The sequence below is a fragment of the Prionailurus viverrinus genome, chromosome A2 (genome assembly GCF_022837055.1).
Source record: "Prionailurus viverrinus isolate Anna chromosome A2, UM_Priviv_1.0, whole genome shotgun sequence".
Taxonomy (NCBI): Eukaryota; Metazoa; Chordata; class Mammalia; order Carnivora; family Felidae; genus Prionailurus; species Prionailurus viverrinus.
In genome coordinates this window covers 74,337,383-74,350,437 of record NC_062562.1, presented here as the reverse complement: position 1 = coordinate 74,350,437, position 13,055 = coordinate 74,337,383, and the positions used below count along the sequence as shown (strand labels likewise).

Genomic DNA, 13,055 nt, shown 5'->3' with positions numbered 1-13,055 from the left:
AAGGATGATTTTTGTTGAGGGGCTCACACAGCATGTGTATGGAGTCTTCAAGATCAACTGGCAGGGGTGTGGGGTGGCAGCTTTGGTGCTGTGTAGGAAATATTAGCAGGTTTTGGTTGTCGTTAAGAAATAACACTGACAAACAATTTGATACCTTTTTTTTTTCCAGTCTTCCTTTATGGCAAGATTGTCATGAGCTGTGGAGTAAAAAGCGAAGAAGACAGAAGCAGATGGGCATGACTGATGATGTTTCAACAATTAAAGCCCCCAGAAAGGACTTATCTCTTGGCTTAGATGACAGCAGGACCAGCACACCGCAGGGCGTGCTCCCGTCTTCACAGCTGAAACCTCAGGGCAACTCGAACGTAGCGCCTGGTCAGTAATGCTTCCCGGGTTGGTTTTCTTCCCTCGTTTTGTGGCTAGCTGTGATTATGTTGCTATCGTGTTAAAGCATTTGTGGCTAAAACATTAAGATTTACTCACCAAACTTGACATTTCCCTGTTAATTGCTTGTGCCAGTGTAGACATTTTACTGCTACTGGCATCACAATATGAAACAACCTTAAGGTAAGAGGCACTTCAGAAGAGCATCAAATTACATATGATTAGTGAATGGTCAGATTTCTCTATTTCCTTTTTCCCCCTAGGGCAAGAATCCATAGAAAGATACAGGAAGACAGCCAAAATTCATAAAAGAAGTTCTTTCATTCTGTTTATAATGTCCTCAGATCACTCTTACCACATGGCCTGTTATATTATAGAATCTCAAAAATTGGAATCTCATATTGTTCGAAAAATGACTTGAAGTATGATAAAGAAGGCTATCTGGGGGAAACTTATTAAATTTCTTCCTCTGGATCAGTCTGTCATAAGAGTAATCTTCTTCATGAGAAGTCGGCCTCTTGAGTGTTGTCAGAAATGTTGTTAAACTCATTCTGTCATTTAGTTTTAAAGATCAGTTAGTTGATTAAAACAGATCTGATCAGATTGAACTTTGGTGGTTGGATATAAATATAGAGTAGATTAGCTGAGAAAGATTTACCATTAATGCTTTCCCATGTAATCTGCAAGCTTATACTTGACCTTGGTCAGACTGCATTAAAGTACTGGTACATTACTTTACAAACCAAAAGCAATTGTTATTTGTTGCTCAGAGTTTCATTTTATCTTTTGTTTTCCTTTTTTTGAAACTGTCACTGTTAAGAAGAATCCTGGTTTTGTGAAATAGGAATGAATCCTCTCTGCTTCATTTTCTTTCTTCATCATCAACTGTTTTACTTTAAAAGAAAATGCCCTTTTTGTTAGAGGAGACACCATAGTTACAGAATACTTGCAAGCTCACACAGAGTCTGCCTCTGCTGATGTAGAAATAAAATGGAAAATGAGGGGAAACTGGCTCTTAGGATGCAGCAAACAGACATGGCTCTTTGTTTCTTAATGCCTGCGAGTCACAGGAAGAACTTGCAAAAGTTTGTTTTGAGTTAACCTACAAATAACATTAAGAAGTAATAAAAAGGCTCTTAAAATATATATAAAGAGAGAAAATAAAAGGAGAGCGTTACTCATCAGTTTTTTATTTTCTTGGAGTTTCTCTTCTGTTGGTTCATCATTCTTATAATAGAAATTGCTTATCAGAGTAGTGTCGCTGAACTTCTGTGGTATCATACACATTCGAGCCTCGTTATGTGTGGCTCAGAGAAGCTTGCACGAGAACCTGTGCAAACTGTCACTAGCCTCAACTGAAAATTGAAAAACAACGCCATCTGTTTTGTTGGTGATGAGTTAATACCATCTTGCATGAGCATTATAAGCATGCTTCTGTAGGAGTTCCTAACTTACCCTAAGGGACTTACCTTAAAAAAAAGGTAATTTGAATAAAATGCATTTTATTAAGGAGTCTGTAACATCTCAGTTTGAATTTACAGCAAAATCAGGTTAGGTCCTCAGATAATAAGCATGATTTTAGATGAGCTTATTTAAGATGATTTTAGTGAGTAGTTAAGAGCTCAGACTCCAGAATCAGAATACCTGGGTTCTGATCTCAACTTGGCCGCTTACAGAGTTTGTGACCTTGGGCAAATTATTTAGTGTCCCTGGATGTCAGTTTCTTCTTCAGTTTAAAAACAAACAAACTGGGAGTAATAATAGAGGGGGCCTTCAAGGTTGTTGCGAGGAATGAAAGATCCCAAATGCTTCAAGAGTGCCTGACACTGTAGCTGCCCCGTGCCGCTGCCTCCAGTCCCTGCTCACAGCTGGCGAATCCCACTCACACCTACCGTACGGGGCTCCAGCAGTAGTCTTGGTTTTCCTTTTGAACTATTGAGCCCTGAAGAGAATTCTTCAAAACGGGCCGCAGTGTGTTGTTGTTGTTTTGACTTACGTGCAGTTACATCTTAAATGTACGTACATGAAATTAGAACCAGACTGAGATTCCTGTTTCACAGTGTTTCCTACACACTGTCCCACAAATGGGCGTTTTAATAGGGTAATATAGAGCCATTTTGGGGGGGCGGGGTGTGCTGTGAATTATGGCAATTCTAATTAATACAAATTTTGTCTTTAGTAAAAACAGGCCCTGGACAGCAGTTAAACCACAGTGAATTGGCAATTCTACTAAACCTACTACAGTCTAAAACAAGTGTTAATATGGCTGATTTTGTCCAAGTGTTGAACATTAAGGTAAACTCTGAGACTCAACAGCAGCTAAATAAAATAAACCTTCCTGCTGGAATTTTGGCAACAGGTGAAAAACAGACAGACCCATCCACACCACAACAGGAGTCTTCGAAACCATTGGGAGGAATTCAGCCTTCTTCTCAGAGCGCGCAGCCTAAAGTGGAGACTGATGCTGCCCAGGCGGCCGTGCAGAGCGCATTCGCAGTTCTGCTGACTCAGTTAATAAAGGCCCAGCAGTCCAAGCAGAAAGACGTGCTACTGGAAGAGAGGGAAAATGGGTCGGGACATGAAGCGTCATTACAACTCAGGCCACCTCCAGAACCTAGCACTCCGGCATCGGGTGAGTGTGCAGAGAGCAGACCGCTAACAGTGTCCACACTGTTTTTCTTGATGGGGGGGGGGGGGGGGGGGTTCTCTGATGTGTATCGTTTGGTGGCATTGCTAGGAGTAGATGTTCTGAAAATTCCCAGGTCACTGGTCATAGGTTGGTTCGTGAGTCCATTTACTCCTAGGAAGAGTAGATTCTTTGACAAATTACCCATGTGTGCTGTAGCTCATTAAGAATGCCAGAGATTTTTCTCATGTAAACCTCTGATGGAAGAAATAATTTACTCCAACTACAACAACATGATTGAGCAAGGCAGAAACTTTGTGTGTACGGTAGCTTTTGTTCTTCAGGCAATAAATAGGTAGATGTGAGATACCTTGGAAAAGTCCAATGCAGTTAAATTTTTCAGTCACCACAGACCTAAATGGTAGCAGGCAATATTAGTATTTATATCCCTGTTTCCTTTCGTTCCTTTTTTTTTTGCTGGAAATGGAACTTCTGGAACTTGTGATGTTCTTTAGGACCACCTGTAGGAAACTGACTATTTTGAAACACGTAGTTTTCCATGATCACTTTTGACTCTCTCTCTCTCTCTTTTTTTTTTCCTTTTCTTTTTGCTTTGTTTCACTTAGGGCAAGATGACCTCATTCAGCACCAAGATATGAGGATGTTGGAGCTCACCCCAGAACCAGACCGGCCTCGTATCCTCCCTCCTGATCAGCGACCTCCTGAACCGCCTGAACCACCACCAGTGACCGAAGAAGATCTGGATTATCGGACAGAAAACCAGCACGTACCCACCACCAGTTCTTCGTTAACTGACCCTCATGCCGGAGTGAAAGCCGCCCTGTTACAGCTGCTCGCTCAGCATCAGCCCCAGGATGATCCCAAAAGAGAAAGTGGTATGGATTACCAGGCAGGAGACACTTATGTGCCCACATCAGACTACAAGGACAATTTTGGATCCTCTTCTTTCTCTTCCGCTCCTTATGTTAGCAATGATGGTCTGGGAAGTAGCTCTGCTCCTCCACCATTGGAACGACGTAGCTTCATTGGAAACTCAGATATTCAGTCTTTGGATAACTACAGTACTTCTTCATCTCATTCTGGTGGTCCACCTCAGCCTTCTGCCTTTTCCGAGTCATTTCCCAGTTCAGTAGCTGGATACGGAGACATTTACCTCAATACTGGTCCCATGTTGTTCAGTGGAGACAAGGACCATAGATTTGAATATAGCCATGGCCCCATTGCAGTCCTGGCGAACAGCAGTGACCCTCCCACAGGGCCAGAGAGTACTCATCCTTTGCCAGCAAAGATGCACAACTATAACTATGGTGGTAACTTACAGGAAAACCCGGGTGGCCCCGGCCTCATGCATGGACAGACCTGGACTTCTCCTGCCCAAGGACCTGGATATTCACAAGGATACAGGGGACACATTAGCACATCAGCTGGCAGAGGTCGAGGCAGAGGGTTACCATACTGAGTATCTGTTTTTCCTCAGGCACATCATTTTTATCTGGAAAGACTTTTCTAGCTGCAATTTAAGGCAGCAATCCAAGAGACTTGAATAATATTAATTCAACAACAGCTTTATTTTTATGTGGAAAAGGGTCTTGCATACAATAGTTAAAAAAAAAAAGAAAAAAAAACCTTTGCTTAAATTCATGCTGTTCTAAAAACTAGATCTATTGATTGTACATCTTCACAAATTCTAGTTAACAATTTTATTTTGTATTCTTGCAGTTTTACGTGGATGCTAATCTTAGGGACATAAGAGTCTTTTATGGCCCTCTTGCAGATCTTCTGAACTATGCACATTTGTGCTTTTTTTGTAAGTTTGGACCAACTTTTATGTAACAACCAACCAACCCCTCCCCCCCTCCAGTTTTACAACAATCAGAAAGGGCACTGATTTATTTGGTATTTTTCTTTTTACAAAGCTACCTTTAGTCAAAGGTCACTGTCAGTCTTTGCACCTGCTTCCAGTGTTATTGTGAAAGGTGTACTTTGTGCTCACTTCAGAAAATAAAACACAACCTTTCTCTTGATGCAACAGTTTTATAAAAAAAAATGGTCAACGTTATTTTTGTTTTATTTTGCAGATTATCATAGCCGAGCAAAATGCATTCAAATGAAATAGTGGGTTTTATATGAAAAATATGGGGTGGGGAGGGTAAGTAAGTGCCTTAACAGGTAAGCTGAAGGTCTGAAAAAGCAGTTAACCTTTACACCCATTTTGTCTTCTAAAGGGAATCAATACTGTATTGAAGAGGCAGGGAGCTCTCCAGTGTTTAGGGACTGCTGCCTGTTCAGTTCCCGCTAGACTCATTCCCTCTGCCTGTCACACTTTCTTCTTTCCTGCCTGTCTTTGGGCTATGTTACCTTCCACTACCACCTTGTCTTGCTAGGAGCGTGAGAGCAAAGAAAGGGATTAGAACTCCAGTCAGTATCTTGTTACTTCCAAGAAGTTCTAAAAAGTTACATCATTTAAGTGGTTGAAAGTAATAGCTAAATGAGAATTTTAGAGTACCCGTTTTCAGGCTGCCATATTGTCCCTGTTTTCCTTTTGCCATGGATAATTGGAGGGCAGTAGTGCAGAAGCAAGGCTTAATAAACAGAATTGCCTGATTCTATTAAAGTTCATGGGGGGAGGGGAGGCAGACATCATATTTTAAGTTACGCAATTGCCATTTTAAGAAAAAGCCGTTCAGTTTGTTAACTAGAAACTTTGGCTACACTGAATTTATTGAAACAAAAAGAAAAAGTAGTGAGAGAAAACCTCTTCTCTTCCTTCCTCTCACCTTCTGTGAGGTTTATTAGGACTTCTGCCAGACTTAGAGCAACCTTAGTTCATTTTAGCATTTTTCTCTTTTATTAAAAGCAGCAAAGAAGGATGGACTAACCCTATGTAAGCTGTAATGGTGTCAAGTCTAACTAACTTCTCGTGCACGCTCAGGCACACGTACAATTACAATAAATTCTCAAAAGGAACCAAAGGTGAATAACCAGTGTTTCCAGTATCCCTGAATGGAAAAATAAACTCTGGAAATGAGAGCTGTGCCAATTAACCATTTTGTTTTAACTGTTCTTTCTCCTGGTAACTTACTTTTTCATTGGAATTGTAAATCAGAAGAACTGTTTTAGAATGGAAATTTGCTCCAGTTCTAAAGTCAGTCTTTTAACCCCATGCCCTCTGACTTGTGAACCTTCATTTCAAAATATTATATGGGAAGCATTACAGTTTGGTGACAGCAAGGATATTTTAAAGTGGATATTTTACCATTTTACTGCTATAAAATGAGTTGATGTCAGTTGATCATTTTATTTTTTTGATGGAATTTTTTTTTGTGTTATTGGGGAGAAAAATGAATGGAAGAAAAATTATTTTGCTTTTATTTGAATTTTGAGTACTAACAACTTAAAACTACATTGCAGGAGGTGAAGAAATACTTCAAATTTAGCAAAATAGCTACAGTATTCAACTATCTCAAATTTTAATATGGTGAGTCTTAGCGCTTTAGACTTTCCTATAAGTGACAGTATCTTAAGTTATTCTTAATAGTCACACTTGATAATTCTGCTGACCATAGCAGCTAACCGAAAATTGAAGATATTTATGTGACATGAATAGCCTGTGTTTCAAAAATTAAATATTTTATATAAAATTGAACTGTGTTTGGATAGTTTTTCCAACATTTCAGTTATATATGTATGTTGGGAGAGTGGCTGGGAGGACAGGGAAGTTGTTGCTTGAAATTGGAAATTTGAACTACAGCTTATAATATTACCCTTAGACAGTATTAATTGTGAAATATACCAGTATCTTATGCACCACTTAGAAAAAATCTTGCCGGTTAAACCACAACACAATGCCCAGATGCAGTAATTGTAAGATACTTCCCAAATTCATAGATGTTATTATATGAAACAGTCGGTGAAATACGGTAATAAAAATCTCAATGCATCCTTCCATACCATTTAATACTTTAGTAAATCCGGATTAATAAAAGAGCCGGGATGGAAATCACTAATTACTTAGGTTATAATTGCAGTAATCACGAGTATTCTTGAGTAAAGTCTAAGGACCATAAAACGTTACTTAAGTTTTGGGGAAAGAAACAGGTAAGTCAGATTGCAAATATGAAGATGAAAATAAAAGACTGACCTACCAAAAGAAGAAAACTTATTATCTCCCATGTGAAATTCCCATTTATATTTCCTGACGCGGCAAGTTTTTCTGCATGCAACTCAAAAGTCTTCAGTCTGTTCTTTGTGGAAGAATTGTAGTCACCCATGAAATTTTTAAGACTCGTTTTAAGAGGTTTATTGATGAAAATGGTTTGTGGAATGTGAATTAAGATAATGCTTTAGCTGTGATTCAGGGCTTCATTCTGTCAGTGAGTATATATATTCAGTGCCTTGGGCTACGTCAGTTAACTTGTGAAGGGCATTCAGTCACACTTTCAGTGGGCTGATAAGATTTTAAAAAGGGTCTGGAGAAGCTAGTAGTATTTGCTACTCTCAGCTGTATCTACATTACTCTTAAGTGAATGTAAGAAGTGACCATGTGCGTGTGCAGTTTTAAAGTGGAAACTGAATAAAGAAATAACATTCTGGAACAAAATAGAACAACTGGAAACTCTATGATGAAAACAAATTTTAAGTTGCATCTGGCCAATTTGTAATAGGCCAATTTGTAGGAAATATCAGGATTTCTTAAGAAAAGTAGAAAGTAAATGGGTTAAGTGCTTCCAAACTACTCTCACTGGAACTTGTGAGTCAAAGTTTTGCCGTGTTTGCTAGGAGCTTAATCATATTTTACACAACTTTTCACCATAGTCCCTCCCCCCACCTTTTGTTAAAATAAACTTGAAATACAAGTTCTGAATGAAAATCTACTGATCCTCTGGGATACTGGTTTTGAGATTTTTAAAGTCTGAACAGGACATTCCTTCCAATATTCTAATCATCTGGTCTGTCCCCTCACTTTTACAGCCTAAGAGAAATGAGATGTAGAGATGGATTTCCAGGGCAGTTCCTCTAAGCCACATCTAAATTCTGCAGAAAACACTTAACTTTTTTAAAAAATTGACTTAAAATAGTTACCAATGTTGAGGCCAGACTGACAGAAGCCTGCTTGGGATTCTCTCTTGCCCCTCCCCTGCTCACGCATGTGCACACTCACTCTCTCAAACTTAAAAAAAAAAAAAAAATTACCAGTGTTACAGTGAAGTAAAATAATTAAATTTAGAATACTGAACAACTACCTTAACAAGTGGTTTTAAAAAGTCAACTTATAAAACGACTCAAAAAATAGACTAAAACAAAACTTTAGAAGAACTTCATTAGAAGCCTATACAGGATGGATAGTTCTTCAAAAGGAGGCTCTTCGTTTTTTGGTTTGTTGTTTGTTTCTTTTTAACAACAGTAGTTTTTAAATAACGATTAGGTAGTGAACTGAATCATTTACATTTGTTTTCTCTTTAGAGGAGGAAAGTCTATGCTAGCAGGCCTGCATACATTACTTTTAAAATCTTTCAAGGGTTTATAATTTCCATTGGTGTCATGAGGGAGCAACGGTTTGTCATTTACCAAAGCCTCTCCAGGTAATTTCTCAAGCTGCTTTTAATTTAATTAAAAATAAAAGCTATTAAATTAATAAGCTATCAAGGGATCCACCTGAAGATGGAGAAAACAAAATTTTGACCGTAACAGAACTTTGTCTTTAAATTGTGTAGACTAACAAATTTTGTGGGTCTTACCCTCTTCATCACGTCAAAACAATTCCTAGTTGTAGTTGCATTCAAAATGAGGCCCTGTAAGTGAATCACCCCTTGGTTTTCTTTGACAGCTAGTTTGTTGTAAAGGTGTTGTACTTTTTTGCAAGAACTTTTAGTAAAGTCTTGTAACTGTTTAATGTGTTTAATAGAAGCCATTTGTTTAAAAATAAATAAATAAAGACTGTATTCGATAGTCTGTAAATAAACTGCCATAAGAATTCGAGGCCATTTTTAGCCTTGTTTTATTCTTGCTTATATCCAGTACAGACTTCCAGGAATAATCTTAATAAATAATCTGAAAAAGATGACCACTTATTATCCATTGTGCCGTGTTTTATTGACAAAACCTAAAACCCGGAATACTTTGTCCTTTTTAGACTGGTACATATTTGAAAATGTAGGAACACCTCCAAAGATAACCGTTAATAATTAGACTTTGATGGATGTATATAAATGCATATCTAATCTTTTTCTTAAAACAATGGGTTTATGTTACCCGTAACTTTGTAGTTTATTTTTTTCATTTAATAATACATTGTGAACATCCTGCTATGCCAATAATTAAATTCTGCCCTCTTTTTAATGGTTGTTGTTATTCCCTTATAAAAAGAAGAACCGTAGCTTCCAATTTCCTTATTGCTGGACACAAAATATTTCTAACCCTTCTGTTATAAATAACTGTGATGAAAATCCACATAAAAACAAATATGCATGATTTCCTTGGAATTGCTGGTGTATAGGAGTATACTTCTAAACTTCTGCTATATCCAAATTGCCCTCAGGAAGGGTTTGCAAATTTACATTCATTCCTATTGCTTTTCACTTAGCTATGCTGGGTATTTAAAACTTTTAAATCTGCCATTTTGACAGGTGATAAATCATTTCGATTTGTATTTATTTGATTACTAATGAAATTCATTATTTCATGTTAGCCAGGTATATTTTGTTTTATTAACTATTCATGTTCAATTATTGCTTGAAAGAGCAACAGAGATAAAGAAGATAGCCCTATGTAAAGTATAATTTTAAAAACACTGTATGGTGTGTTTTGATGTAGGAAAAATTTATAATTATATATGTAGCCAATTCTATTCATCTTTTCCTATGGTTTCTCCTTAGAAAGGCTTTCTCCAAGATTATTTTAATATTCACATAAGTTTTATTTTACTTCTCTGGCTTCTTTTACACTTAATTCTAAATCACCTTAGAATTCAGTTTTGTGAGGTGAGCGACGACTTAAGGCTTTCTCGGAGTGGCTAACCTGATGACGCAAGCAGCATTGGTGAGCAGTGCGTCCTAGTCATAGTTTGTAAATACCATCTATGTCTTATTCAGGTCTGTTTCTGGGCTTTCAGTTGCGTTCCACCCTCATTTCTTCTGTTACAAGTTCTACAGTTGCATTATGTCTGTATAAATTATGCATCGGTCCTTGTAGTCCTTTTTTTAATCACTCTATTTTCAATCCCTAGAACGCTGTATAGCACACTGCAGGCAGTAATACTTGCTGTAGGACAGAGCTTAGTTGTCCCTTTTTCAAAGTTTTCTATTTTTGCCTGTTTATTTTTTCATGTGACTTTTAGAATCATTTTGTTCACTTTCCCCAAGATATCTTGTTAGGATTTTAACTGGAAACATTAAGTGTTTAAATTTACTTAGGAGTCTTTCCATTGAGAACATAGAATTGGTTTTTCGCATGTTCCTCATTAAAAGTTCCAAAATTTTCTTTACGGTAGCTGTTAATTTTTTAAAAAGTTTCCAAAAATATTGTTGTTGCCTTTAGAAATGGCCTTTTCATATTATTAAATAATAGTATTGTAATATTTTAAACTAGTCACTGCTTATATAGGAAAGCAATCTTTTTTTAACTGAAGACATTTTATTATAATTTCCAGTAATTTTCAGTTTAATTTAATATGATAATGGGCATTCTTGTTTCTGACTTTATGAAAGTCTGTAGTATTTCACTCCCACGTATAATTTTAACCTATAGAGTAGAAATAGAATGCTTTATGGGGCACCTGGGTGGCTCAGTTGGTTAAGCGTCTGGCTCTTGATTTTGGCTCAGGGCATGATCTCATGGTTTGTGACTCTGTGCTGACAGTGCTTTATTATGTCAAGATTATTCATGAAGCCCATTTATTAGGATCAGATGTTAATTTTTTTTTCAAATGCCTTTTCAGTGTCTACCATTATATTTATACAGATTTTCTCCTTTGAGCTATTGATCATAGACACCAACTATGTTAGTAGAATCCAATCTTGAGCTGCTCATTTTAAATGCTGCTGTGTTCTATTGACTAACCCTGTATTTAGGATTTTGTATTTATGTTTGTTCATAAGAAACAAGTCTGGTTTTAATTTACAGGTTTTGATAGCTGTGCAGAATAAACTGGAAAACTATCTCCTGTTTTGTTTGATTTGGAATAGTTTATATATTTGAGAATGATTGTTTATTGAAGTTGATGCCGTTTTACTTATACCCAGATACACCTGACTCTTTTCTTGAAGGTAATTCTTTCACAGTATTTCTGTTTCCTCATATGTTCTTGCTCTGTTCAGCATTCTGTTTCTTGAGTAAATGTTGGTAATTTTCCTTTTTTTGGAAATTTGTCATTGTGGTCTACCTTATATTTGAACTGTTCTTAGCATATAGTTGCACTTAATAATCTCCCTGTTGTAAATACATATATTATCTATTACCAATCTCCTTTTTGTGTCTTTTCTTCTCCTTGATTAGACTAGCTCTGGTTTGCTCCCTTCTTCCTCCATCCTTTCTCTCACTACCAGGGAAGGAAGGATCTATTACCTGTTTTCTCATTTATTTCAGTATTTTGACTTTGATTCCTTTCTTCTACTTCCCTTACTTATTCCCACCTCTTGAGTTTGAATGACTGATCCATTTATTTTTCTTTCTTCGATTCTAAAGCCATGTTAATGGTATGGATTCTCTGATTATTTTCTTTGGCTCCATTCCATACGTTGAGGATGGTGTGTTATCATTACTGTTTTCTAAATATTTGGTGGCTGCAAATTTGATAGCTTGTTTGATCCAAGGCTTACTGAGGATAGTGTGTTTGAATTTCCAGGTGGCTGGATATACTTTATTTTTTACTTTAGTGTTTTGTTAATAACTTATAGTTTCTTTTCTTTTCTTTTCTTTTTTAATGTTTATTTTTGAGAGAGACAGAGCGTGAGTGGGGCAGGGGCAGAGAGAGAGGGAGACAGAATCCGAAGCAGGTTCCAGGCTCTGAACTGTCAGCACAGAGCCCGACGCGGGGCTTGAATTGGCAAGCTATGACCTGAGCTGAAGTCGGATGCTCAACCAACTGAGCCACCCAGGTACCCCAATAACTTACAGTTTGTATTACATGTAGTCATTGCATACAGTCCACTTTGGGGAACTTATTAAGGATATCTTTTTAACCTTCTAACCAAACACATTTTGTAAATATTTCCTGAGTGCTCTGGTACAGGGCATTTCCTTTGGTACAGTTTGTCATATAAGCATTCAATCAATATTATTCATTGAACACTGGGGAGATCTTTACTTACCATCTATATGTCTCTCAAGGAGTGAGAAATGTAAATTCTCATACTGCTTTTACATATTTTTCCATATTAATCCTTTTTGTTATATATATTCTGTGCTACGTTGAGCACTTACAGGTTCATAACTACTGAATCTTTGTTCCATTTCTTCACATTTTTGAAAACTTTTAATTCCAGTGGGTCCAGTTTTAAGATTATCACTTGATCTTCTGAAAGTTTATTTTATAATCCTTTCTTGCCTTTTTTTTTTTTTTTTTTTTTAATGCTACCTTGCTGGCTTTGTTTTTAATCTTTTATTAACTTACTTTCTTTTACTCTCTTTTTAAAATTTGTGTTTGGGGGCCTTCTGTTGATTTGTAATGTTCCTGTTTATTTTTAAATGTTTGGAAGACATATGTAAACCTATTTTTTGAATGAATAATGTCAGGAATGAGGGAATTGCTATAGACTGTCACTTACATAAAAAGAAATGTGCCTACTTTCCCTATTTCCTAACCTACTTTCTGCTACTTTTTTGGTAGGAAAATTCATGATTTTAGACTCATTTTAAAAGTACTGTGCTTCAGTTCTGTTACATAGCTATTATGATCATCACCAAAACCTAATGCCACCAATATATTGGGATAGAATGTTAGACACATTCACTTTAAGAGGAGGAATGGACAAACATGCCCATTATGAGTGACTACTTGGTATTCGACACTTTGTGGCAGGTCTTG

The 13,055-nt window shown here is 37.0% G+C and overlaps 1 protein-coding gene across 2 annotated transcripts in view; it reads left to right on the top strand.

Annotated features, from left to right (window-relative positions):
• The window catches only part of CDK13 (cyclin dependent kinase 13), a 125,630-nt gene extending 116,540 nt beyond the window's left edge, over window positions 1-9,090 (top strand). The window contains exons 12-14 of one of the 2 annotated variants that reach the window (XM_047850355.1): window positions 170-375; window positions 2,744-3,016; window positions 3,637-9,090. In XM_047850355.1, the coding sequence (XP_047706311.1) occupies window positions 170-375; window positions 2,744-3,016; window positions 3,637-4,490 (1,333 nt within the window). In that variant the 3' untranslated portion in view covers window positions 4,491-9,090. Of the gene's footprint in view, window positions 1-169; window positions 376-2,563; window positions 3,017-3,636 lie in introns of both variants that reach the window. The other variant, XM_047850354.1, reaches the window with a different exon arrangement.
• The last annotated feature ends 3,965 nt before the right edge of the window (window positions 9,091-13,055 follow it).